The sequence below is a fragment of the Engystomops pustulosus genome, chromosome 8 (genome assembly GCF_040894005.1).
Source record: "Engystomops pustulosus chromosome 8, aEngPut4.maternal, whole genome shotgun sequence".
NCBI lineage: Eukaryota > Metazoa > Chordata > Amphibia > Anura > Leptodactylidae > Engystomops > Engystomops pustulosus.
In genome coordinates this window covers 18,964,951-18,992,938 of record NC_092418.1, presented here as the reverse complement: position 1 = coordinate 18,992,938, position 27,988 = coordinate 18,964,951, and the positions used below count along the sequence as shown (strand labels likewise).

The window sequence follows — 27,988 nt, the reverse complement described above, 5'->3', positions numbered from 1 at the left end:
AAGGCGTCTCAGGAGGTGAGCTTGGCGTTTCATCCCCTCCGTTTCCTCCTGGCGGGCAGCAGTGTCAGCCTGTCACGTAGGCCCCGTTGCCCAGCCCAGCACGAATACTGCAGTGGACTCGGTGCCAGGGTGCGGGGAGATTGCAAAGCCACGTTCCATCATGGCGCAGAGCACCAGCCTTGTTGGTAGTAGCAAGGATGGTGCAGGGAAGGCATTATGGCCAATAGGCCGGACAGTGAGGGCGATCCGGCAGGTCCTGGTACTTTGCGCTGCCCCCCAGTGGTGCCAGGGGCGGTGGCTCCTGTGGCCCCTAGCGCTGTGGCTGTTGCTTGCTCCGGTGAGCAGCGGCAGTGTGGTGGGGCTGCTGGGGCTTGTGGTGCAGCGCCTCCCAAAACGTCCTGTGCAGCCTGCGGGAAAGGGCACAGGAAAAATATTATTTTGTATTGGTGCATCTCACCCTGGAGATGGCAATAAGAGACTGTCCGGAGTTAATAAAGATATGAAGACTTCTTGCATCCAGCGAGCAGCGATGCACAAACATTAAAAAGAAAAGCTGGACAACAAGGGGTTAATGCCAATGAGGCAGAGGGCACAAGTAAGAACGGGGTTGGAGCTGCCTCTTCTCAGGCTGTATCAGCTATGGAGGTGGCTCTACCCCCAGTGTCCAGTGACGCTGAGGCAACCCCAGGTCCTCCTGGCCCAGCTGGTGTGACTGATGCAAGGAAGCGAGGCAGTAATGCACATAGTGTGGTGAGTGTGGGGGTGGTGAATGGTACTGAGGGGAGTGATCCTGGTATGAGTGCTGGACCATCTTCAACCCCCAGTGGTGGCCGCTCCCATAAGGAGCTATGCGAGTGTCACCGCTGGGGCAAGTGGGGTTAACTCCTTGTCTCCTGGCTCTGGGAATAGCGTTTTGCAAAGGCGTCTTCTGGAGGCTCTCAGGAGAGGGGAAAAATCAATCAAATGTAGAGGGGAGAGAGGTTGATCTGTCCTTCTGGACAGACAGGCATGGCCTGGCAGCCTTCCAAGAGAAAAGGGGGGAGAGACTGTATGGTCTTTACCCACAACTGGGCCGGAGCTGCCCGTAGGAATGTGGTTCATCTTCGCTGGAGGGTGTGGGAGATTTGGCCCAGTAGAGTCTGAGGTAGCGGGGTGTTGGGATGCAGTTCAAGACAGTGACACCAAGGTACAGTCCAAAACAGGTCTCGCCTGCGTTTATTGCAGCAGCAAAATAAAACAGCCTTTGCATTCAGGCATTAAACAAACAAAATCCTACCCGTGTCCAAGGTGCTGGACAACACAACCTCAGCACTAAGGCCTTGCATAATAGGAAAACCTAGGGGAAACATACCGCCCATCCACAGTTAACCCCTTCAGTGTCTCACAAGGGGCAGTGATGCATGCCCACCCAGGTCAAGGGTGGTGGAGCTCCTCCTGAAGATGAACTTCAGGGCTAGTGACATCTTTGCCCTGATACATCCTTATGGTACTCTGGAGTTCGATGTCAGCTTTGTTCGGCCGGAGGGCTTAAAGCTCTTCTGGTCGAATTATGAGCTGGCAAAGAACGAGCCCGCATGGTGAGACTTTGCTGTGCAAGCAGCGTCTCGCCAAAACGCAGTCAAGAAAGTGACCGTTTTGACACGTAACGAGTCGCTTTCTTGTATGGACATCATGACGTGGCTCAGTCGTTATGGCGAAGTAGTTCAGGTACCTCAGAAAAACCGTGATGAATTTGGCATTTGGTCTGGGGCCTGGAACTTCATGATTAAGTTGAAGTGTTCAGGTGGCACAGTCGCCCACATTCCTTCTTCAGCCTTTCTTGGCCGGGACAGAATCCTGATTTTCTACCGGGGGCAGCCTAAGGTCTGTCTCAGGTGCGGTGACCCCACACACTTTAGCGCCAGCTGCCAAGTGCAGAAGTGCGCTTTGTGTGGTGGGCTAGGTCATCTCGCTGCATCCTGTAAGGACATTAGGTGTAACCTGTGTGGTGAGCTCGGTCACCCTTTCAGCCGTTGTCCTCGCTCCTTTGCCAATGCGGTTGTGACACCAGTGGAGGAGAGCCATGAGGTTGCTTCTGCTGGGGAAGGTACCAGCAGAGGTGGAGGAGCTGAGGGGCCTGTGAAGAAAATCAAGAATAAGTCACCTTCTCAGTTGAGGCGGCTTGAAGCCAGACAAAAAGGGAGAGAACTGGGGAAGCCTCAGGTTGCCGGGGTGACCCTTGGTCCTTCCTCAGAGGCTGGTCCTGCTACTGAGGCCCTGAGGGATGATGAGTTGGATGAGGAGGTCAGGAGGATGGAGCGCGAGAAAGGTGCCATATCCTCCACGTCCTCCCATTATGAGAGTATGGATGAGGATAACAGGATTTGGCTAGAAAATTAGCGCAAGCAGAAAAAGAAAAAACGCGGCCTATCTAAGAGACCCCCTGGATGGGAAGAGGCTACTGGAAGCTCAATTCGTCTCTCCTGGAAGAAGCGGAGATCAGTCAATCCTTTGAGGACTTTCTTCAGAGCCAGGTACCATTGCTGGGCCTTTGTAGCAGTAAGTCAGAGTGGTGGGAGATGCTCAAGAAAAGGGCGGCAAGATTCTTCCGCCAGCTCTCGAGCCTCAGGAGCCTGGACAGGTACCGTCTGTATCAGGGCCTGAGGAGGAAACTCGAGCATCTCGTCTCGAAAGGAGGTAGTCGTGAGGACATCTCCAGAGTGAAATCCTTGCTGAAGAGGTGTCAGTACGATAGACACGCATCTTTGGTTTTTGAGAGGGATTACGGGAAATACCGCTCACCCGACCCTTACAGAAACTGCAAGATGTCAGTGAATGGTAAAGTTGTCACGGGACTAGTTGACAGTACGGGATCCCTGAAAAGGTCCAGATCAGGGATCCTGGAGGTCGTCAGATCCTTCTACTCACACCTCTTGGGCAGGAAGGATCTGAAACTGTCCCTGAGCCAAGAGTAGACCCCTCTCTTGATGTTTTGACGGAGATGATCAGGGAAGAGGAAGTCAGCCGGGCGATTGAAGGGCTCGCCCTCAAGAAATCTCCAGGTCCGGATGGCTTTACATCTGAGTTTTATAATACCTTTAAGGATGCCTTGGTTCCCCTCTTGACTGAGGTATTCAATGAGTGTCTTTCCTCAGGCGCTCTGCCGAAGTCAATGAGGAGGTCAGCCCTGATCGGGTAAGGACCGATCTCGTGTTGAGAACTGGCCCCGGCTCCTTTCGGGGACCCAGCACTGCTCTGTTCCAGGAAGCAGTACATTTAGTGCTGTGCTTTGTGTTCGGGAGGCAGTGGAGCAGGGCAGGGCTGGTAACTGGAAGGGGTACTTGCTGTCCTTGGATCAGGCAAAATCGTTTGATCTGGTTAACCACGAGTACCTCTGGTCTATCCTTCTGAGGTATGGCCTGCCGGGTGGGTTTGTCAATTGGCTGAAAGTTTTGTACGCAGGGGCAGAGAGTTTCCCGCTTGTGAACGGTTGGATTGGCTGCTCTTTTGAGGTCGGGTCTGGTGTTCGCCAGGGTTGTCCTCTGAGCCCACTACTGTATGTGTTCGAGATCGACCCATTCCTTAGGAGGGTTGATCGTGGGCCGTTGGTGGGAGTCGGGATGGATCGGGCAGCACCGGAAGCCGCTCTTAGAGTGGTAGCGTATGCCGATGATGTCACCGTTTTCGTGTCCTCGGGAGGGGAGGCGCAATGGGTGATGTCAGAGGTTGACCGCTACTCAGAGGCTTCTGGGTCCAAGATCAACCGGGATAAGTGTGAGAGTCTCTGGCTGGGAGAGGGAGGTCCAGGCTTTGATCTCCCGGACACTCTTCCAGGGCCCCCGGACTCTGCCAAAGTTCTCGGCATCGAATTTGGCCAGGGGGATTACCCCATGCAAAACTGGGACGGCAGGCTTAAGATCGCCGCTCAGAGGGTGGACCAGTGGAAGGGTTGGTCTTTGACCCTCAGAGAAAGGGTTAATCTGATCAAAACCTACCTGCTCCCGTTACCGATTTATCTGGGCAGTGTGTGCATGTTGCCGGAGCCCCTCTGGACTCTGGTCTACAGTCTGTTCTTCCAGCTGTTATGGGGGAATAGGCTGAATCTTATCAAGCGGGAGGTTACTTACCGCACGAGGAGACAAGGAGGGTTGTGTATGGTCAACCCTGTGGTGTTCCTAGTGAATACCTTTCTTAAGATCAATGTAGCAAACCTCTGGAAAGAGAGGGCTCCTCCGTGGGTATACTCCTGTAGGGGATGGTTTCGGCCTTTCTTCCAGGAATGGGAGACAGGAGGACAAGTGAAGGATCTTCGCACGCCGCATGGGCATCTTCCGGCTTACGCTACCCCGGTTCTGAAGGTGATTCGTCGGTGGGGTCTGGGAATGTGGGAGATCAGGACCATGTTGAGGAAAATCCTTGACAAGAGGGTTCTGTTGACCCATTTCCAGAAGCCTCTGGCCCTCAGGGATTGCCCAAGTCGGGATCTGGGGGTGGGTTTGAGTTTGTTGAATTCTATCAGGATCCCCTTGAAGTTTTGGGACGTGACTTGGCGCTGCTTCCATGGAAAGCTGTGTGTGAGGGACAATCTGAAGTGTAGGAGCTCTGAGGAAAGGGGTTGTCCCCGGGAGGAGTGCGGTGGCCTGCTGGAGAGCATGGACCACTTCCTGCTTCATTGTCCCTTCAACACAAAGGTGTACAACCGGGTGGGCGCTTCCATCCATTGGCCCGGGTTGGCCGGTCTCTCCTATGCGGAGTGGGCCTATGGAGTATTCAGAGGCCTGGGTGGCCGGGACCGCTGCACGTTATTTCTAGTCAGTCTAGTGGTCAGGTACCACACGTGGAACGCACAGTGTTTAGTATCGCCGCAGCGTAAAATCCTCCCGGTGGATGAGGTGGTTAGGAACATTCTGGGTGACCTGGTGAAGGTGCGCTCTCTGGAGTATGAGAGGCTGGGCACGGGGAGGGCCTCTCTCCTTTGGAGGGGGTTCTCCTTTAGTGTCCCTTAGTCTGTCATCTCCTCTCCTGGTGTTGGGCTGATGCTGCACTGTAGATTTTTGTTTTGTGTTCTGAGCATGTAGTGATGTAGGGGCTTGCAGGCGCCGAACCTGGGCTTTATGTGGTTTGTATTGATGTTGTTTAGACTTTATTTGTATTCTGTTTTCTTTGTTATGTTGTAAATACTGTATATATTGTATATAGTTGGGTTTGGGACATAGCGTTAGGTTGGGAGGGGGGTGATGGTGGTGGGACTTATGAACTGACCTTGGACACGGGTCTGGACTACTCAACGCAAACTTTGGACGTTAGACCAGTGTCTGGGGGGAAGGGGAGGGTGCGGGGGCGAGGGATTTAGTTTAGTGTAGTGTTATGTGTATTCTGTGTTTGTTATTATATTAAAAAAAAAAAAAAAGAAACCGGGTGTGGGATGTGATCTTTGTGGGGTGGTTTGTTATTAGAGGGTGTGGGGTGGGTTTATGTATATTTATGGTCATTTATGTTTATTTGTGGGTGTGGCTTGTCATTGTTTATTGGTTTGGTTTAGGTTGTGATAATCGGTTGGGTGGGGGTTGTGGTATTTGGTGTTTATTCATTTCGGTGTATTTTAAGTTATTTTTTTTGCTAGTTGTGAATGGGGCTGGACCAGCAGGTAAGATATTGTATATATTTTGTATATATTGTATATTATGTTTGGTTTGCGTTATGTTTTTTACTTTTATATAAAATAAAAGATCTACAGGATGTAACTCAGGATCAGTACAGGATAAGTAATGTCATGTATATACACAGTATAGGAAAATTTGAACTCCAGTCACACTGTTCAAGTTGCAAATTAGTTTTTTTTAATTATTATACAAACTTCAAACGTGACGTTTCGGTCAAAAAATAGACCTTCATCAGACTCAGTTTGTAGAGAGCAATAGGGCTTGTGGTATTGCATATAGCACTGGAGGCACCGTTGGGTAGAAATGGCGGTCGCAGCCGCTCTGTGGAGTGACTGGAGTTCAAATTTTCCTATACAATACGGGATTGGGACCCTCTCCAGAGCACCTGGATATTCTAACTTATCTAGTGTGCAGCAGAAATCCACTTCCTTACTTGATGTATATACACAGTGACTGCACCAGCAGCAGAATAGTAATTGCAGCTTATAAAATAGCCAGAATCGGGTAAAAACTTCAGGCACCACAAAATTTAGTTGTTATCATGTTATCAGTGTCCTCTCAACAGGTTCAAGGGGCAGACAGGGTTTTCTTTAGAAGTTGCATGGATTTTAAGGACACCGGCCATGGTTCAATCTTGGCTGTGATCTTACGTTTATCAAAGATCTACTTGCACGTCTTATCCGTCCTGTATGAGGAAATACTGGTGAGAGGGAAAACTTCATGTTTGCTGTAAGATACATTAAGTGGCAATAAAACCAGCCATGTACTAAAGAGTCAATGAGGTTTATTACATCAGTGATTTATAGACATGCGCATAGTCAATAAAGACATTGGGGGAAGGGGCAGGAGTTCAAGGAAGATGAAGGCCCAATTACATCTCGTGGCCCACATAAGAGTGTGGGTATGATATTTTGAAGAGGGGGGGGGGGGGGGCTTGGCTTATTGTTTTGGACATAAGTTTTCTGTCGCGTCTTGTTGTTACCCTACTTGTACTACATGGATTTCACCACCTCCCACAAGTAAATCTAGAATTATATGGAGCTTCGTATTAGCCCTCAAGACATAGCTTTCCTATTTCTTAGATCATCATGTTTATGTAAATGAGCTTCTCGGTGCACCGAAGGCGGTTGCTTGCCCACTGATTCATCGTGTACCAATATGACGTCTGGATACCCTAACAACCAAGACAAATGTTTGATGCCCTCCACTGGTATTACAATGACTTTGCCTATTGACCAGAAGAGCAGCATCATATCTTATTTGTCTTTGTGGTATTTTATTTATCAGAAGGAGGATTACATTTTGGCTACGCTTGCTTACCCGCAGTTACTCAGCGCTGGTCTTGTTTTATGGGATATTCCCAGCACAATATTCTATTTTCTTACTTTATTTCCTGTATAAATATTAGCTGTATATACAAGTACAAGCAGCCGCTCACCCCGTGATTCATCCCCAATCATGTACAGATCCTTATCTGGTATCACTCACCATTATAACACTGGGTTTTTTGCAGGAAAACAGAGGTCAAATTCTATGCATTTGGTTGTCATATTTTTAATGACCAGCAGAAGAAATAAACATTATTTTCACCAGACGGTGACCCACATTAAAACTACACCCCTTCAAATTACAGTATTACTTTATTTCCAACAAATAAGTGTTTAAAAGTAGTGAAACTATATAAAAATTTCAACTTGTGCTGCAAAAAACGAGCCCTCAGCTGAAAATTAAATACTAAATTTATAGTACAAATGTTATAACACACAATACATGTATCCACATACTGCCCCCAGATTGTAGATATTTGTTATTTAGTGTATCAGGTATATACCACCTACAGAGTAATAGGCACTAATAACTTTTTCATACTTTGGTGTACAGAGCTGTGGGTGGTGTCATTTTTTGTGACTTTTAATGACGTTTTCAATGCTACCATTTTTAGGATTATTCGACCTTATGATCACTTTTTATTGAATTTTTAATTTTTTTCAAAATGGCAAAAAAAGTGGGCCCAATTTTCCATTTAGGGATTAAACACAGTGAAAAACCGTTATTATATTTTGATAGATCGGGCATTTTTGGACACGGCGATGCCTAATGTATTTATGATTTTTACTGTTTATTTATATTTATATGACTTCTAGTGAAAGGGGGATGATCTGTATTTTTAGGGGTTTTTTTAATATAATTTTTTAAAAACTATTTTAATTTTTACTATTTTTCAGACGCCGTAGAGTACTTTAACCCTAGGTTGTCTGATCAATCCTACCATATACTGCCATACTATAGGGAACTACATACTATGGGGATTTTCCTCATTCATTACAATGTGTGCACATTGGGGCTCATTTACTAAGAGGCCGAAACGCCGGGTTTCCCGAATATCACCGTTTTGCGCCGTTCGTCCCTGAATTGCGTTTTTGGCAAACGCGATCGGATTGTAAAATCAGGGGGAAAACCCGCGGAATTTAAAAATAAAATTGTGTTGCAAGATCAGCACTTACATGCACTGAGGAGAAGAAGGTGAACTCCGGCGGACCTTGGCGCAGCAGCGACACCTGGTCGATATCGGGTGCACGAACCTTAGTGAATCCCAGCAGAACCCGAATCCTCGTCGGAGAACGCACCGCAGGATCGCGACTGGACCGGGTAAGTAAATGAGCCCCATTGTATGGGTTAAAACGAGACAGCCTCGGGTCTTCGGAAGACCCAAGGATGTCCTGGCAACTGATCGCCGCCCCCCACTGACGTCATGGGGAGCAACGATCTTCACTAAGATGGCTGCAATGGTTAGGGGCATATTCACACCCAGAAAAGCATGTGTCCTGTAATGAGCACAGATTAATCAAAACTGGCGTCTGGACTTCATGTACATTGTCTCCATGTTTTGGTGCACTATGTTCATGCTGCAGAATTGTGGCGCAAAATCGGTAATATATGTGGCGCAAACTCCGACTAAGCAGTAACAGCCCCTTTAGGTGCACGTTTTTTTCTGTCTTGTCGGACACAGAGCAACCACCATACAGAACTAGCTCAAACACTTAATAAATACATGTGCAAGCGGTGTACGCGTTCTTTTCAGTGCAACGTCAGACAGTAAACTAGTGCAAACGCTTTAATACACGTGGGCTCTTGTGTGTTGCACGTTTATAACGCCATGTTTAAAATGCTGAAACGCAACGTGTGAATGCAGCCCTAATGTTTTGTGTCAAATACTTGGAATGGGAAGGTATATTTAATAGCCATAGATACATAAGATAAACGTTTTCTTGTAACAACAATGGTGGTTTAACATCTCTGCAGATTTAGGGTGCGGTCACATGGTGTTTTTTTGGTTCCTTTTTGACTATTAGCTATGAAAATAACTGGCTCTGCTATGCCAGGAATGTCCGTGCTGTCCTAATATCAGCTCTGGACACCTGACACCTGGCAGACAGGAAGGACAGAGTCCAAAAACTTTTTTTTTTACTTTCTAGAAAGAAGTAAGAAGTGATGTTGTAAGTCATCAGTAAAAGTAATCAGACTCGCCCTCCTGATTGGCCGGAGGAGCTGCACCTGCACCCTCCCCTCCTGCCCTACCTGTTATCTAGGAGGCTACACCGGTACTAACTCCATCTATGAGCAGACTGTAGTGCAGCATCCTGCAAAGATGATGGAGAGCAGCAGCCGGCATCCCATCAATGTGGAAGCCATTGGATTAATGCAGCATGGAAATCAGAAGGTAAGAGGGGGATTTATGGCTGTGGCCTCACTCCTATTGTTTCATATAACTCTGGAATGTCTTATTTTATTTGTCAATGTTCCGCAGAATTTCATGGCACTATATAAATAAAGATTATTTTTATGACCTCTTATGCAAGGTTGGAATATTCCAAAGTTTTTAGTTATTATTTAGATAAATTATTTACCTTTTTTTGTAAATTTTTACTTTGATATTTCTGCAACTATATAGATGGATGCTGCTTGTTTTAAACAGACAGACATACATAGATATTACCCTGTTTCCCCTAAAATAAGACATCCCCCGAAAGTAAGACCTAGTACAATTTTGTTCAGGCTTAGAAATATAAGGCCTCCCCTGAAAATAAGACCTAGCGGCCGCCATAGCAGCAGCTCCCCCCGCGCCATACATTAGTACTAGTAAATCTTTTAGATGCTGCAGAAGGATGTGACATGGAGAAGAATTCATGGAAGTAAATCACTGGTTGTTGTGCTGCAAACGTGATACCAGCAGCTACCCGGATAAGAAGGGTCATTTATGGAAAGTTCTTTTACTAAACATGAGAGATTGGGGCCAATGATTCTAATAAAAATCGAGTCACAAGACATACAGCATGAAATTCAGAGTTTGGAGAGTCATAAAGAAGTTAGAGAAGTTGATTTTTTGTTCAACGATAAATGTAAATTCTTGTTCATGGAAAAATAAGACATCCCCTGAAAATAGGACCTAGTGCCTCTTTAGAAGCAAAAATTAATATAAGACACTGTCTTATTTTCGGGGAAACAGGGTAGATATAAAAAAAATAGCTGACAAAGTTAGGGGCAGGTGTGTAGAATACGCAGCAAAGTTTACGTTTTAATAGTTTATGTTTAGAAAAATGGATAAAATGTAAAGTGAATAAATTAAAGAGAAATTTTGCATCAATTTTTTTTAATGAACTCGGCAGGGAGGTTGTTCCAAACATCTGGGGAAATAGCTACAGGTCAGCTGTTGATATTTCTGTATCTACATGAAATCCTATCATAGACCCGATCAGCCATTGTATTCTCTGCCTCCGGCCCCTCCTATTTTTACCCCTTCTGATGGTCAACAAGCATGGATGATACGGACCACTGAATATATCCAGTATAACCAGTTACTCCCTTATTCTTCCAGACATACATGTTTTCAGTGCTATGGTCTGACCACAACAAGGTCCTGATTTACAGAACATTTGGAGACTTTAAAAAGTTCCAGGTAAGCAGAAAGTCACTATGCATGCAATATGCCTGCTTCTTCATTTAAAGGGGTTAGGGTTCCCATAACTCTGTGTAGTCTTCTTTTATTCCCCCTGGTGTTACCATTCCCTTGTCAATGGGGTGTGTCCCAGCATGAATTGTCATCCTTGTAAAGTGAAGCTGTCATTATATGGGATAATCATGTCATCATTCATTATACCTTTTTTTTATCATAATTGTGCCTCATAAATCCATAAATACATTAATTTATTTCAGATCTATATAGACTGCAGCTTTAGATCCCTAGCACAGAGCTCCATATCTCCTGCACAGTTGCAAAGTTAAATTATAAAATCCTGCAGTCACCACTAGGGGGAGCTCAGAAGCTTACACTATAGTGCGACTCTGGATCTGAAGAATAATGGATGCCAAAGTGTTTTTCTTGTTAGTGCTAGTATTCATTCAGTGTGATGTAGAGGGGAGAGGCACTACAGCTAAAAAACCCACAGCTATAAATTTCATTGCTGTGGCTCAGGAAGAGGAAGCGGAAAAGAAAGAGGAAAAGGAAGTGGAAAAGGAGGCAATTGTTGACAAGTCAGCTATAAATTTCATTGCTGTGGCTCAGGAAGAGGAAGCAGAAGAGGAAGCGGAAAAGGAAGAGGAAAAGGAGGCAATTGTTGACAAGTCAGCTGTTGCATGCAATATGCCTGCCTGCTTCTTCATTTAAAGGGGTTAGGGTTCCCATAACTCTGTGTAGTCTTCTTTTATTCCCCCTGGTGTTACCATTCCCTTGTCAATGGGGTGTGTCCCAGCATGAATTGTCATCCTTGTAAAGTGAAGCTGTCATTATATGGGATAATCATGTCATCATTCATTATACCTTTTTTTTATCATAATTGTGCCTCATAAATCCATAAATACATTAATTTATTTCAGATCTATATAGACTGCAGCTTTAGATCCCTAGCACAGAGCTCCATATCTCCTGCACAGTTGCAAAGTTAAATTATAAAATCCTGCAGTCACCACTAGGGGGAGCTCAGAAGCTTACACTATAGTGCGACTCTGGATCTGAAGAATAATGGATGCCAAAGTGTTTTTCTTGTTAGTGCTAGTATTCATTCAGTGTGATGTAGAGGGGAGAGGCACTACAGCTAAAAAACCCACAGCTATAAATTTCATTGCTGTGGCTCAGGAAGAGGAAGCGGAAAAGAAAGAGGAAAAGGAAGTGGAAAAGGAGGCAATTGTTGACAAGTCAGCAATAAATTTCATTGCTGTGGCTCAGGAAGAGGAAGCAGAAGAGGAAGCGGAAAAGGAGGCAATTGTTGACAAGTCAGCTGTTGCATGCAATATGCCTGCCTGCTTCTTCATTTAAAGGGGTTAGGGTTCCCATAACTCTGTGTAGTCTTCTTTTATTCCCCCTGGTGTTACCATTCCCTTGTCAATGGGGTGTGTCCCAGTTTGAATTGTCATCCTTGTAAAGTGAAGCTGTCATTATATGGGATAATCAGGTCATCATTCATTATACCTTTTTTTTATCATAATTGTGCCTCATAAATCCATAAATACATTAATTTATTTCAGATCTATATAGACTGCAGCTTTAGATCCCTAGCACAGAGCTCCATATCTCCTGCACAGTTGCAAAGTTAAATTATAAAATCCTGCAGTCACCACTAGGGGGAGCTCAGAAGCTTACACTATAGTGCGACTCTGGATCTGAAGAATAATGGATGCCAAAGTGTTTTTCTTGTTAGTGCTAGTATTCATTCAGTGTGATGTAGAGGGGAGAGGCACTACAGCTAAAAAACCCACAGCTATAAATTTCATTGCTGTGGCTCAGGAAGAGGAAGCGGAAAAGAAAGAGGAAAAGGAAGTGGAAAAGGAGGCAATTGTTGACAAGTCAGCTATAAATTTCATTGCTGTGGCTCAGGAAGAGGAAGCAGAAGAGGAAGCGGAAAAGGAAGAGGAAAAGGAGGCAATTGTTGACAAGTCAGCTGTTGCATGCAATATGCCTGCCTGCTTCTTCATTTAAAGGGGTTAGGGTTCCCATAACTCTGTGTAGTCTTCTTTTATTCCACCTGGTGTTACCATTCCCTTGTAAATGGGGTGTGTCCCAGCATGAATTGTCATCCTTGTAAAGTGAAGCTGTCATTATATGGGATAATCAGGTCATCATTCATTATACCTTTTTTTATCATAATTGTGCCTCATAAATCCATAAATACATTAATTTATTTCAGATCTATATAGACTGCAGCTTTAGATCCCTAGCACAGAGCTCCATATCTCCTGCACAGTTGCAAAGTTAAATTATAAAATCCTGCAGTCACCACTAGGGGGAGCTCAGAAGCTTACACTATAGTGCGACTCTGGATCTGAAGAATAATGGATGCCAAAGTGTTTTTCTTGTTAGTGCTAGTATTCATTCAGTGTGATGTAGAGGGGAGAGGCACTACAGCTAAAAAACCCACAGCTATAAATTTCATTGCTGTGGCTCAGGAAGAGGAAGCGGAAAAGAAAGAGGAAAAGGAAGTGGAAAAGGAGGCAATTGTTGACAAGTCAGCTATAAATTTCATTGCTGTGGCTCAGGAAGAGGAAGCGGAAAAGGAAGAGGAAAAGGAGGCAATTGTTGACAAGTCAGCTGTTGCATGCAATATGCCTGCCTGCTTCTTCATTTAAAGGGGTTAGGGTTCCCATAACTCTGTGTAGTCTTCTTTTATTCCCCCTGGTGTTACCATTCCCTTGTCAATGGGGTGTGTCCCAGCATGAATTGTCATCCTTGTAAAGTGAAGCTGTCATTATATGGGATAATCAGGTCATCATTCATTATACCTTTTTTTATCATAATTGTGCCTCATAAATCCATAAATACATTAATTTATTTCAGATCTATATAGACTGAAGCTTTAGATCCCTAGCACAGAGCTCCATATCTCCTGCACAGTTGCAAAGTTAAATTATAAAATCCTGCAGTCACCACTAGGGGGAGCTCAGAAGCTTACACTATAGTGCGACTCTGGATCTGAAGAATAATGGATGCCAAAGTGTTTTTCTTGTTAGTGCTAGTATTCATTCAGTGTGATGTAGAGGGGAGAGGCACTACAGCTAAAAAACCCACAGCTATAAATTTCATTGCTGTGGCTCAGGAAGAGGAAGCAGAAGAGGAAGCAGAAAAGGAAGTGGAAAAGGAAGTGGAAAAGGAGGCAATTGTTGACAAGTCAGCTATAAATTTCATTGCTGTGGCTCAGGAAGAGGAAGCAGAAGAGGAAAAGGAAGAGGAAAAGGAGGCAATTGTTGACAAGTCAGCTATAAATTTCATTGCTGTGGCTCAGGAAGAGGAAGCAGAAGAGGAAGCGGAAAAGGAAGAGGAAAAGGAAGAGGAAAAGGAAGTGGAAAAGGAGGCAATTGTTGACAAGTCAGCTATAAATTTCATTGCTGTGGCTCAGGAAGAGGAAGCAGAAGAGGAAGCGGAAGAGGAAGCGGAAAAGGAAGAGGAAAAGGAAGTGGAAAAGGAAGTAGAAAAGGAGGCAATTGTTGACAAGTCAGCTATAAATTTCATTGCTGTGGCTCAGGAAGAGGAAGCAGAAGAGGAAGCGGAAAAGGAAGAGGAAAAGGAGGCAATTGTTGACAAGTCAGCTGTTGCATGCAATATGCCTGCCTGCTTCTTCATTTAAAGGGGTTAGGGTTCCCATAACTCTGTGTAGTCTTCTTTTATTCCCCCTGGTGTTACCATTCCCTTGTCAATGGGGTGTGTCCCAGCATGAATTGTCATCCTTGTAAAGTGAAGCTGTCATTATATGGGATAATCAGGTCATCATTCATTATACCTTTTTTTATCATAATTGTGCCTCATAAATCCATAAATACATTAATTTATTTCAGATCTATATAGACTGAAGCTTTAGATCCCTAGCACAGAGCTCCATATCTCCTGCACAGTTGCAAAGTTAAATTATAAAATCCTGCAGTCACCACTAGGGGGAGCTCAGAAGCTTACACTATAGTGCGACTCTGGATCTGAAGAATAATGGATGCCAAAGTGTTTTTCTTGTTAGTGCTAGTATTCATTCAGTGTGATGTAGAGGGGAGAGGCACTACAGCTAAAAAACCCACAGCTATAAATTTCATTGCTGTGGCTCAGGAAGAGGAAGCGGAAAAGAAAGAGGAAAAGGAAGTGGAAAAGGAGGCAATTGTTGACAAGTCAGCTATAAATTTCATTGCTGTGGCTCAGGAAGAGGAAGCAGAAGAGGAAGCGGAAAAGGAAGAGGAAAAGGAGGCAATTGTTGACAAGTCAGCTGTTGCATGCAATATGCCTGCCTGCTTCTTCATTTAAAGGGGTTAGGGTTCCCATAACTCTGTGTAGTCTTCTTTTATTCCACCTGGTGTTACCATTCCCTTGTAAATGGGGTGTGTCCCAGCATGAATTGTCATCCTTGTAAAGTGAAGCTGTCATTATATGGGATAATCAGGTCATCATTCATTATACCTTTTTTTATCATAATTGTGCCTCATAAATCCATAAATACATTAATTTATTTCAGATCTATATAGACTGCAGCTTTAGATCCCTAGCACAGAGCTCCATATCTCCTGCACAGTTGCAAAGTTAAATTATAAAATCCTGCAGTCACCACTAGGGGGAGCTCAGAAGCTTACACTATAGTGCGACTCTGGATCTGAAGAATAATGGATGCCAAAGTGTTTTTCTTGTTAGTGCTAGTATTCATTCAGTGTGATGTAGAGGGGAGAGGCACTACAGCTAAAAAACCCACAGCTATAAATTTCATTGCTGTGGCTCAGGAAGAGGAAGCGGAAAAGAAAGAGGAAAAGGAAGTGGAAAAGGAGGCAATTGTTGACAAGTCAGCTATAAATTTCATTGCTGTGGCTCAGGAAGAGGAAGCGGAAAAGGAAGAGGAAAAGGAGGCAATTGTTGACAAGTCAGCTGTTGCATGCAATATGCCTGCCTGCTTCTTCATTTAAAGGGGTTAGGGTTCCCATAACTCTGTGTAGTCTTCTTTTATTCCCCCTGGTGTTACCATTCCCTTGTCAATGGGGTGTGTCCCAGCATGAATTGTCATCCTTGTAAAGTGAAGCTGTCATTATATGGGATAATCAGGTCATCATTCATTATACCTTTTTTTATCATAATTGTGCCTCATAAATCCATAAATACATTAATTTATTTCAGATCTATATAGACTGAAGCTTTAGATCCCTAGCACAGAGCTCCATATCTCCTGCACAGTTGCAAAGTTAAATTATAAAATCCTGCAGTCACCACTAGGGGGAGCTCAGAAGCTTACACTATAGTGCGACTCTGGATCTGAAGAATAATGGATGCCAAAGTGTTTTTCTTGTTAGTGCTAGTATTCATTCAGTGTGATGTAGAGGGGAGAGGCACTACAGCTAAAAAACCCACAGCTATAAATTTCATTGCTGTGGCTCAGGAAGAGGAAGCAGAAGAGGAAGCAGAAAAGGAAGTGGAAAAGGAAGTGGAAAAGGAGGCAATTGTTGACAAGTCAGCTATAAATTTCATTGCTGTGGCTCAGGAAGAGGAAGCAGAAGAGGAAAAGGAAGAGGAAAAGGAGGCAATTGTTGACAAGTCAGCTATAAATTTCATTGCTGTGGCTCAGGAAGAGGAAGCAGAAGAGGAAGCGGAAAAGGAAGAGGAAAAGGAAGAGGAAAAGGAAGTGGAAAAGGAGGCAATTGTTGACAAGTCAGCTATAAATTTCATTGCTGTGGCTCAGGAAGAGGAAGCAGAAGAGGAAGCGGAAAAGGAAGAGGAAAAGGAAGAGGAAAAGGAAGTGGAAAAGGAAGTGGAAAAGGAGGCAATTGTTGACAAGTCAGCTATAAATTTCATTGCTGTGGCTCAGGAAGAGGAAGCAGAAGAGGAAGCGGAAAAGGAAGAGGAAAAGGAGGCAATTGTTGACAAGTCAGCTGTTGCATGCAATATGCCTGCCTGCTTCTTCATTTAAAGGGGTTAGGGTTCCCATAACTCTGTGTAGTCTTCTTTTATTCCCCCTGGTGTTACCATTCCCTTGTCAATGGGGTGTGTCCCAGCATGAATTGTCATCCTTGTAAAGTGAAGCTGTCATTATATGGGATAATCAGGTCATCATTCATTATACCTTTTTTTATCATAATTGTGCCTCATAAATCCATAAATACATTAATTTATTTCAGATCTATATAGACTGAAGCTTTAGATCCCTAGCACAGAGCTCCATATCTCCTGCACAGTTGCAAAGTTAAATTATAAAATCCTGCAGTCACCACTAGGGGGAGCTCAGAAGCTTACACTATAGTGCGACTCTGGATCTGAAGAATAATGGATGCCAAAGTGTTTTTCTTGTTAGTGCTAGTATTCATTCAGTGTGATGTAGAGGGGAGAGGCACTACAGCTAAAAAACCCACAGCTATAAATTTCATTGCTGTGGCTCAGGAAGAGGAAGCGGAAAAGAAAGAGGAAAAGGAAGTGGAAAAGGAGGCAATTGTTGACAAGTCAGCTATAAATTTCATTGCTGTGGCTCAGGAAGAGGAAGCAGAAGAGGAAGCGGAAAAGGAAGAGGAAAAGGAGGCAATTGTTGACAAGTCAGCTGTTGCATGCAATATGCCTGCCTGCTTCTTCATTTAAAGGGGTTAGGGTTCCCATAACTCTGTGTAGTCTTCTTTTATTCCACCTGGTGTTACCATTCCCTTGTAAATGGGGTGTGTCCCAGCATGAATTGTCATCCTTGTAAAGTGAAGCTGTCATTATATGGGATAATCAGGTCATCATTCATTATACCTTTTTTTATCATAATTGTGCCTCATAAATCCATAAATACATTAATTTATTTCAGATCTATATAGACTGCAGCTTTAGATCCCTAGCACAGAGCTCCATATCTCCTGCACAGTTGCAAAGTTAAATTATAAAATCCTGCAGTCACCACTAGGGGGAGCTCAGAAGCTTACACTATAGTGCGACTCTGGATCTGAAGAATAATGGATGCCAAAGTGTTTTTCTTGTTAGTGCTAGTATTCATTCAGTGTGATGTAGAGGGGAGAGGCACTACAGCTAAAAAACCCACAGCTATAAATTTCATTGCTGTGGCTCAGGAAGAGGAAGCGGAAAAGAAAGAGGAAAAGGAAGTGGAAAAGGAGGCAATTGTTGACAAGTCAGCTATAAATTTCATTGCTGTGGCTCAGGAAGAGGAAGCGGAAAAGGAAGAGGAAAAGGAGGCAATTGTTGACAAGTCAGCTGTTGCATGCAATATGCCTGCTTCTTCATTTAAAGGGGTTAGGGTTCCCATAACTCTGTGTAGTCTTCTTTTATTCCCCCTGGTGTTACCATTCCCTTGTCAATGGGGTGTGTCCCAGCATGAATTGTCATCCTTGTAAAGTGAAGCTGTCATTATATGGGATAATCAGGTCATCATTCATTATACCTTTTTTATCATAATTGTGCCTCATAAATCCATAAATACATTAATTTATTTCAGATCTATATAGACTGAAGCTTTAGATCCCTAGCACAGAGCTCCATATCTCCTGCACAGTTGCAAAGTTAAATTATAAAATCCTGCAGTCACCACTAGGGGGAGCTCAGAAGCTTACACTATAGTGCGACTCTGGATCTGAAGAATAATGGATGCCAAAGTGTTTTTCTTGTTAGTGCTAGTATTCATTCAGTGTGATGTAGAGGGGAGAGGCACTACAGCTAAAAAACCCACAGCTATAAATTTCATTGCTGTGGCTCAGGAAGAGGAAGCGGAAAAGAAAGAGGAAAAGGAAGTGGAAAAGGAGGCAATTGTTGACAAGTCAGCTATAAATTTCATTGCTGTGGCTCAGGAAGAGGAAGCAGAAGAGGAAAAGGAAGAGGAAAAGGAGGCAATTGTTGACAAGTCAGCTATAAATTTCATTGCTGTGGCTCAGGAAGAGGAAGCAGAAGAGGAAGCGGAAAAGGAAGAGGAAAAGGAAGAGGAAAAGGAAGTGGAAAAGGAGGCAATTGTTGACAAGTCAGCTATAAATTTCATTGCTGTGGCTCAGGAAGAGGAAGCAGAAGAGGAAGCGGAAAAGGAAGAGGAAAAGGAAGAGGAAAAGGAAGTGGAAAAGGAAGTGGAAAAGGAGGCAATTGTTGACAAGTCAGCTATAAATTTCATTGCTGTGGCTCAGGAAGAGGAAGCAGAAGAGGAAGCGGAAAAGGAAGAGGAAAAGGAGGCAATTGTTGACAAGTCAGCTGTTGCATGCAATATGCCTGCCTGCTTCTTCATTTAAAGGGGTTAGGGTTCCCATAACTCTGTGTAGTCTTCTTTTATTCCCCCTGGTGTTACCATTCCCTTGTCAATGGGGTGTGTCCCAGCATGAATTGTCATCCTTGTAAAGTGAAGCTGTCATTATATGGGATAATCAGGTCATCATTCATTATACCTTTTTTTATCATAATTGTGCCTCATAAATCCATAAATACATTAATTTATTTCAGATCTATATAGACTGAAGCTTTAGATCCCTAGCACAGAGCTCCATATCTCCTGCACAGTTGCAAAGTTAAATTATAAAATCCTGCAGTCACCACTAGGGGGAGCTCAGAAGCTTACACTATAGTGCGACTCTGGATCTGAAGAATAATGGATGCCAAAGTGTTTTTCTTGTTAGTGCTAGTATTCATTCAGTGTGATGTAGAGGGGAGAGGCACTACAGCTAAAAAAAACCTACAGCTATAAATTTCATTGCTGTGGCTCAGGAAGAGGAAGCAGAAGAGGAAGAGGAAAACGAGGCAATTGTTGACAAGTCAGCTGCTGAAAAAGAAAAACTTGACCAGACCAAGTTATATAGTCTGGAATACATATTGAAGTTAAAAGAAGAAGGAGTATACAGGGAGGATGGAGAGTACCGAAGACGGTGTAAACCACGAAAGAACTAAAGATGAGCCGTAAACATTAATAATATCAGATCAGAGATAAATAAATACCTTTAAATTAAACGTTCTCTATCATAACAAATTATGCAGTAAGCTCTTAAGCTCCCTCTAGTGGTGGCTGTGGCTAGTCATTATTTTATCAATTAATAAATGGCCTAAGCAGAGGGTTTAACGTTCCATAATAAAAGAATGGATAGTGGATCTATGTAATAATACTTTAAAATCTGCATTCGCAATAAATAAAACAATATGTCTTGTATACTCAGAGAGACCTTAAAAAGAAATTCCCACTGGAAGCTGGAGCCTTGAATAAGGCAGAAAGAACACTGCCCAAACTAAAAGGTAAGAAGAACTAGCACCCACAGAAATAATGAGACCATTGCATGTTCACAGGGGTCCTTAATTGTGCCAGAAGGAAAATACAAACTAAGTACATGTGGTGGTTGTTCCGTGGCTGTTCCACAACCTATATTCTGCTTTGAGCAGAAGCTTTAGCAGGCTTCAGGTTGGATAGTACAGCAGTCACTAAGAGGGAGGGGCTGTGTAGTAGTGTAATCCATAGAGTTGAGAGCAAATCAGTTTGAAGACACGCCCCCAGTGCACTTGAAGAATCTACAATCCTGGAAAATAAATCCATGCTTCACAGTCCTGCTGCTACTAACAACACACACAAAGGTGTTACAGGATGAACAACCTGGACTTTTTATTGATCTCAGAGAATATTTTGTTACATTAGAAAATCAATGCCGTGTGTATTATAAGGAAGAGGAAACCTCATTTATACTAATCACATAGTTGTATTTACTCAGATCTCCTGTCTGTGTTGTCCAAGTTTTTCAAGGAAAGTGAAACCTAAGTATAGGCAGAGGTCCAGATCAGGTTACTCCGCCCAGACTAAATATAGTATGACAAGTCCACACCCTCTGCTCATAGGAGAGAGTTATTACATTAGTGATGGGAATGCCGGCTCTTCTTAGTGTTCTGGCTCATTAGACTCCACTCACTAATAAGAGCCGGCTCTTCTGGCTCGTGAACGGCGGCTTCCTGTTAAGTATATCATAGAGAGCCGCAGGCCAGTCAGTCACCCCACACCACCCCACTTTTAACACGAGTTTATCAGGTTGAGCCGTTTTGGGGCGGGGTTTAGTGAGCCGTAGGCTCACATCGTTCATGCAAATGAGCCAGATCTTTGTGCCGGCTCGTTAGCGAACAACCCATCACTATACAGACGGTCCCCTACTTAAGGACACCTGACTTACAGACAACCCATAGTTACAGACAGACCCCTCTAACCTCTGGTGAAGCTTTCTGAATGCTTTACTATAGTCCCAGACTGCAATAATCAGCTGTAAGGTGTCTGTAATGAAGCTTTATGGATAATCCTTGGTCCCATCACACCCAAAAATGTTTAAACTCCAATTGTAACTGGGGCCAAAATTTTTTTTGTCTGGATCTACAATTATAAAATATACAGTTTCGACTTGCATACAAATTCAACTTAAGAACAAACCTCCGGACCCTATCTTGTACGTAACCCGGGGACTGCCTGTACTACATTGCATGACTGGGAAATGACTTCTATATGTAGCTAAGATATCTCCATAGTAGTTAGGGTTGCTCTACTTTATGTCCTTAAATTAGGCGAGAAACACTTTTTATATGCAAATAGCATCTCAGTCACCTCTCCGGAGCCCTTCTAAGAGGCTGGATATGATCCCTTATATATGGTCAACCATCTTGCCCCTTTCATAAATAGCTAGTTATTGGACTGAAGCATGCACATGTCACCCCTTACACTCCCATTCATTCCCCCGGGTGCTGTATTACTTTCACTATAGGACAAATTCTTTACAGAGGTGAGTTGTGGCTGGAAGGAGCTATCATGGGGGTCTGGGCTTGATAGAGAGGAAAAGGGAAGGTAAATTACTCCAACTAAGGGATATGTTAAAAGTTTCCCACTGTGAATGAAGCGCCATTGTGCATGTGTGAATGTTGCTCTATTCACTTCTGTGAGTTTTTGGACTGTAAACTTGTGCAGCCCCATAAAAGTGAATGGAGCAGTATATCAGGTGGTGGAACTTTAGATAACTTTATATTGACACAAGTTTTCCTGATGGCAAAAGTAAAAGGGGTTGTCCAACCTCAAGTTGGACAACCAAGTTAGGCAACCCCTTTAACTACACAGGTCTGGAACCGGTGAAAATTATTTAATGTGGATTTTTACCCAAGAGCTCTTAAAAATTAATTTAAAATAATCTGTGTGTGAACATAGCCTGGGGTGTGTGAGAAGCTTAGCCCTTACCCAATCACTAAATATTTTGGTGCCGCTGACTGACAGGAGCAATTATAAATGTAGGCCAAATGCCTTGATTTTGTTGGGACTTGCTGACAATCTGACGTACATGATGGTAACTTGAGTCTCCCCTTGTGACTTATATTAGCTATAAGAAAGATTGGGCATGTTGGATTTCAGTATGCCCAATCTTTTGTCTCGATAGGGGGAGATGCTGAAAGATAAGGACAGGTTATGGTGGGGTCAGCTGTTACCGGATGCTGATCCAGGAAACCAATCAGAGCTCTGCTTTCATTTATCCAAAGCATTCTAAAAGATGAAAGCTGAGCTGTGATTGGCTTGTCACTTTTGAGGGCCCATGGTTGCCTCTCAGTGTTGATGTAGTGTTCCTTTAAGACCAAATACAAATATCTATGTGGGGGTCATTCCCACCCCTAGTGTAGCTGCATCCGTAGTCTCTGAGCCACGTAGTAATAACATCAGTTAATACATAAATCATAATAAATGCTAATGATAAATGACAATCCAATGAGACTTACCGGCAGCTAATACATTTATGGCTGCCAGACAACATCCTTATCATCTGCAATGAGTAATTTGTGGCTCCAGGCCAGATCCATAGTGACAGGAATGTCAACCAGAAACACACAAAATACTGTACCCAAAATAGTTCACAATTATGGAAGACCTCTGTTCCTCTGTTATTCCTTGCAGAAAGTTGTCGGCTTGGAGTTACCGGTTGGGGGAGAATGCTAACACCCAGGTGTTGCTTTTCTTCTAAATTTGTAGGAGGAATAACAGAGTACAGTACAACACAGAGTAGTTTCCAGGTAGAAGCAGGAGATCTTTTTCTATGAACTCCTGATAATGACAGCAATGTTATTGGAAATAATTTTATGAAATGTATGTTAATTATTTTGAAAGATTTCTTAAATAGTTATAAATGCAGAAGATTCCTTGCTAGGTGTCCCTGCAATACCTGAATATCACCAGCAGGCGGTGACATACATCTAGAATGTAACCTCGGTTACGCTACCACTATCTTATACCACAGATCTGATTCTTTTCAGATGCTCCCAGGATGGTGGGGAAGCGGAGCGCCTCCAAGAGGTCCTTAGAAAGACTGCGCCTCCTGGAGGCCTATTCACACTCCTTGCTGAAGCTGGACGCCAAGATTTCGCAGAGTGATTTTTTGGTCCAGTTTTTTACGCTTCAACCCCGCGACCTGAATCCATCATTCCCTGATGACAGGTGAGATTCCGTTCTTATATTGTGGATTTGAGATTCAGTGATTGATTAATTAGCCTGAAAAAAATTAAATTATTAAAGGCGTTGTCCAAGATGATTCATTCTTAGAAACATATTTAAAAATGCCAACACCAATGTCTTGAGGTTTATAAAGCTAAGTTGCAATACCTAGCCACGGACAGGTGTGGCGCTGTTTCTAAAAGAAAGCAGCCTGGACATCCCCTTTAAGTTACCTTGCAGTTAATCTTAGTTTTTCATCTTCTCTTCTAGCCTGGTTATCATGCCATCTGAGAAAAATGAGGAGACCCCAGTAATCTCATCCCACACCCCCGATATCTCTGCTCCTCTTATATTCCCTAAATATATGTGCACAGCTGACTATGAGACAGTGGATCTGAAGAACAGGCCTTTTACAGTGAAGCAATATGAATTTCTTGATGTTCTGCTAAAAGACAGCACCGGTATGTTACCTATTGAGATTTTATATTGAGAATAGCGCCACTCTCATCAATAGGCTGCCAGTGCTATTGCAGCTCATCCACATTCTAGTAAATACCAGCCACAGCTGGTCAGGAGTGGTGCTGTTATCAGTAATGTTATCTGAATTATCTGTAATTGTATCACCATGTGCATATAGGTCCTGGTGGTCATGTAGGCGAACTACAAAAACATGTATTATTAAATAGAAATGATCTAATAGATAATTTTTTACTGTATGGCAGGCTGGTGGCTGGTGGAAAACGAGGATCGACAATTAGCCTGGTTTCCAGCACCGTATCTGCGGGATCAGAGGAATACAGAAGAGTATGACATTGCCAAGGAATGTGAAGGAGAAGGTATGATGTTGTTTATGATCATAGTATCCATCTAAAAATAATTTTAAATCAGAAATGTTCTCTTCTGATGCGGCTGAAAAGACGCTGAACAGAATCTTCATATAAGTTTATCAGCACCACTAGAGGGAGCTCAGGAGCTCATTGCATACAGTGTTATTTTAGTACTTTTGGCCTGTATACACTGAGCTCCACCTGTTGGCTTAGAGAAATGTATGCATTTAAAGAGAACCCATCATGCAAATTAACCAACCCAAAATAAATACTTAAAAACTATGGTTAAAAAGCATTGCCCTTATCCCTTAAGGGTTCCTTTCCATGGCTGCAATGTTAAAAAAAAAATCAGTTTGTAAACTTATATTCAACTCATCTGAGGTGAGTCGAGGGACATTACTTGAGTCCAATGAAGCCCTGCATATTCATAGTTACTTCCATTGCCCCACCTCCTTGTTCCTATTTTACAGGCTATGTTATTCTGCTGTATGGAGAGATCTGCTACATTATTCGGCAGTTGGGATGACATCATCAAAGGTCCTGTTACATCTGCAACATCGAATCCATGTATGTATTTGATCACGTGAAATCACAGCAGCCTGCATGGAGGATGGAGAGGAGTAGAAGTCCGTGGAGACTTCTGTGATTTCATGTGATCTGATGTATGCATAGTGTACAGTTTGCTAATGTTATAAGGCTAAAGGACCTGTGATGATGTCAGTCAAGATCACATGACATGCTGAGGCATGGGACAAGGGGAGGAGTAGATGGGAGGGGCTCGCTGAGCAGTACCCTCTTATGCCAGGGAATATAATTTAAAGTGGATTTATGTGGATGTCAGGGAAACAATTGTTAGCTATAAGAAGGCTGTCAGTTAGTTAATAGGTCTCTATAGGTTCCCTTTGAGTGGTTAGCCTGACTACAGCTACAGGCTGCTCTCAAATGGGGCAATGTGTTTTATTAAATAAATTACACATCTGTTCCACAAATATGGGCAAGTAATCACAAATGGAGGTTCTGTAGAGCACAAGCCCTTTCATTCTGTCCATGCAGGATATTTGGGGGTCTGTGTCTGGCCTCTGGCGTTAGCGGTGGCACTGAGTAGTCATGGACTCTCTGTATTGCGGAGCAGGTACCCTGTGTGTGGTGGTGAAGAATTACCAGGCTCAGAACTTTGATGAACTCTCAGTGGGGATCGGTGTTGTGGTGGAAGTTTTGAGAAAATCCGATGCTGGATGGTGGCTGATCAGGTGAGGACTTTTTGTGTGTATATGTTCTATATCTAAGTTGGACAACTGGGTAAAATTTTGCAATCAATTTCCAAAAACACTGGTTGTACGAAGGATTATAGTGATCGGCCCACAGAATAGTTGATAAGGATCTGATCGGTGCTAGTCCTGCCAACTATTCTCTTCACTGACTACTAAGCACAGCGCCATACATAATGCAGTAGCCGTCTTGTTATTGCCACTTAGTTTTATTTGAATGACTGGGTCAGAGCTGCAGGCCATGTGACTGAGAGTCGCGGTGAGGGGTAGAAGCTATCGCACTCCTAGCTATACTTGGAGTAGTAAAGTGGAACAGAAACCATTCAGGGCCAAGACTCAGTCATGTCAATGGAAGACAGAGCCCCGACTGCCGCAGAGAAGAAAATGTCAGAGGATGGAAGAAAAATTCTGGCAAATTATTTGGGTTGAGCGTCAATTTACCAAAAGTAGATAAATGCAGCACCAGAGCAGGTGAAGGGGTAAGACTGTCCAAATAAGATGGTGACACATGACACTTAGCGACTTGATAAATGGACAATGACTACATTCCCAAAGCAGATATTGTCCATTCAATCTGTAGAAAAACAAAGGTCAAGTCTGGATTCACACTAGGTTTTGTGCCATACATTGTAGGACACGTTGGGTGGATTCCCAAAGTTTCCTTACAACATATGGCATAGACGTATCCCACTGTATGCTTATACAGTGATACAGCGATATACGTGCCCAGGGGCCCCCCTGGTGTTTCTCCAGTGATGTGACTGTCCTTATATGGACAGTGACATCACTGGGTTCCCCCTCCTGCTGACATATTTGCTCAGGGAGGCTGGAGGAGGAATTCAATACGTTGCATCCGCTCCCCATAGGAGCCTATTGCCTCAGCTGAGCGTATACGTTGTACACGAGCGTATACGAGCAGGATGGAAAGATGTAGCTTCAAGTCTTCCCATCCTGCTTTTTTCGGCAGATGGCCTCAATCTGCATTTATATATCAATGAGTACACTCGGCGTATATGTCAGAGGTTATACCAAAAATGTAGTGTGAACCCAGCCTAATCTACATCTCCTAAGAAAGTAAAAAATGTTATGCGTGTCTGCTTGGAAACTAAATAAGTCAGCGGTGAGGGGTTATGAAGATGTTCAATGCACAGAACTCAGAGCACATCAGTGTGAGGAAACGCCCCCCAATACAATCTTGGAATATATATTTATATTTAACAGTCCAACATACACAAATATATGATATCACATTTCTCCACTGGCTGCATAGAGCACAGCAGTGTGAGGACAGACGCCCAGTACAATACTGGAATATGAATCTATTTTTCACAGTCCTGCTGCTACTAATAACATGCGTTAAGGTCTGATTACACATTTCTCCAGAAAATGTGTGGGTCCCTACGAGATGGATATTACTGTTGACAGTAACGTGATTAATGTAAATGTATGTTCATGTTTCCCATAGATACAACAGAAGAACCGGCTTCATCCCATCTCTGTACCTAAAGCCATACATGAACCCATGTGAGAAGCTCCAGCATATCGTCAGCAGAGAGCGATACATCTCCACTCCCAATCTGCAGGATGATAAGTTGTATGGGGACACGTATTCCTTCCTGGGCTTCCAGCCATCACTAGTCGATCCGATGCAGAGTGATAGAAGAAGAAGTCAGTCCATGGGGGCCACATCACTGGGGTCTGAAGCCAGATCTGACTCAGATATGGATAGTGTAACAGGAAGCAGCAGTAGACTGAGCTCCTCCAATAGTGGGACCTCTTCACTCAGCACCTCCAACTCCTCACTGACTGTGACCCCATCATTTCCCAAAATCCCATCCAGACCCAAACCAGATGAGATATTACAGAAGTGCTGCACCGTCACCAAGAAGAAACTGCAGAGGTCACCCTTGAATGTGGAGACACTAGAAGACTCCATCACCCAGCTCTAGGTCATCATAATGATGGGACGTGGATGATGGGAGTCATTATTGACTGTCACACTGACATTATAGTCCCATCTATCCACCGTTGGTGGGGACACAGATACAACTAGCGGTAAGGCTATAGATGTAGTAGAATTTTATCTACCAAAAACAATAGATTTATGTATATAGTAGGGAATATTTTAGATCCCAATCACATATCTGGGATTGTTAGATCTGGATCGACTCAGGATGTTCTGGGATTGATTCATTTTAGCTTTCGAGGTCCTACTCATCAATTTCAATGAGCAGCCTTTCTATATGAGCAGCACAATGGGAGTTGTAGTTTTGCAGGGATTGGGGGCTCTACATTGGAGCGCCCTGCTCTGGGTGGAAATGGTTAATGTAGAGCGTTCTGAATGGTGTGTGTACGTATTCTCTTCTGTCTTTGATACAATGGAATTTGATTTTATATATTTTTAATAAAGGATGATGGAATTTTACACTTTGTCTATTATTGACTCCTATCATGTGTCAGATTAATGATGCTGGGAACGAGGGGACCCAAGGTGTAGGCTCTATGCTAACAACAGTGACCCCCTATAGCAGCAGCATGGTCAGTCACTATGGCAAAAACTATGGTTTTTGAGAAAAATTGGTGTTTATAAGATCAGACTACACAAGATGTTTTTGCAGTCTGTAGCCATGGTGACACATAGAACTGCAGAGGAGCTGCCCCACAAGTACAATAGTTGCTCATCCTTGTTTCAAAATTTTTGATGAATTTGTCTTACAAAGTGTTATCTTTGTAAATCCTTAGCTTCTCACCAAAATAACGCAGATTCTCCTACATCCAAGCGGCAGGTAAGTCCTTTGTGATGTGAAAGCCTCAGTTTGCTTTAACTTTTTGAAGTTGCAGACAATTTTTATTATTGTTTTTCA

At 43.4% G+C, this 27,988-nt stretch overlaps 2 protein-coding genes across 2 annotated transcripts in view; both read left to right on the top strand.

Moving 5' to 3' along the window:
* The first annotated feature begins 9,122 nt into the window (after positions 1 to 9,122).
* NOXO1 (NADPH oxidase organizer 1) lies at positions 9,123 to 27,498 on the top strand. The gene is made up of 8 exons (XM_072119986.1): positions 9,123 to 9,363; positions 10,519 to 10,599; positions 19,755 to 19,830; positions 22,852 to 23,032; positions 23,300 to 23,490; positions 23,752 to 23,865; positions 24,989 to 25,106; positions 26,590 to 27,498. The coding sequence occupies exons 1-8, from the start codon at positions 9,292 to 9,294 to the stop codon at positions 27,071 to 27,073; spliced, it is 1,317 nt and encodes a 438-aa protein (XP_071976087.1). The 5' UTR covers positions 9,123 to 9,291; the 3' UTR covers positions 27,074 to 27,498.
* The window catches only part of RPS2 (ribosomal protein S2), a 53,001-nt gene continuing 49,457 nt past the window's right edge, over positions 24,445 to 27,988 (top strand). Inside the window, exon 1 of the mRNA XM_072119988.1 lies at positions 24,445 to 24,449. The gene's annotated coding sequence lies outside the window, so the exon portion shown is untranslated. The remainder of the gene's footprint in view (positions 24,450 to 27,988) is intronic.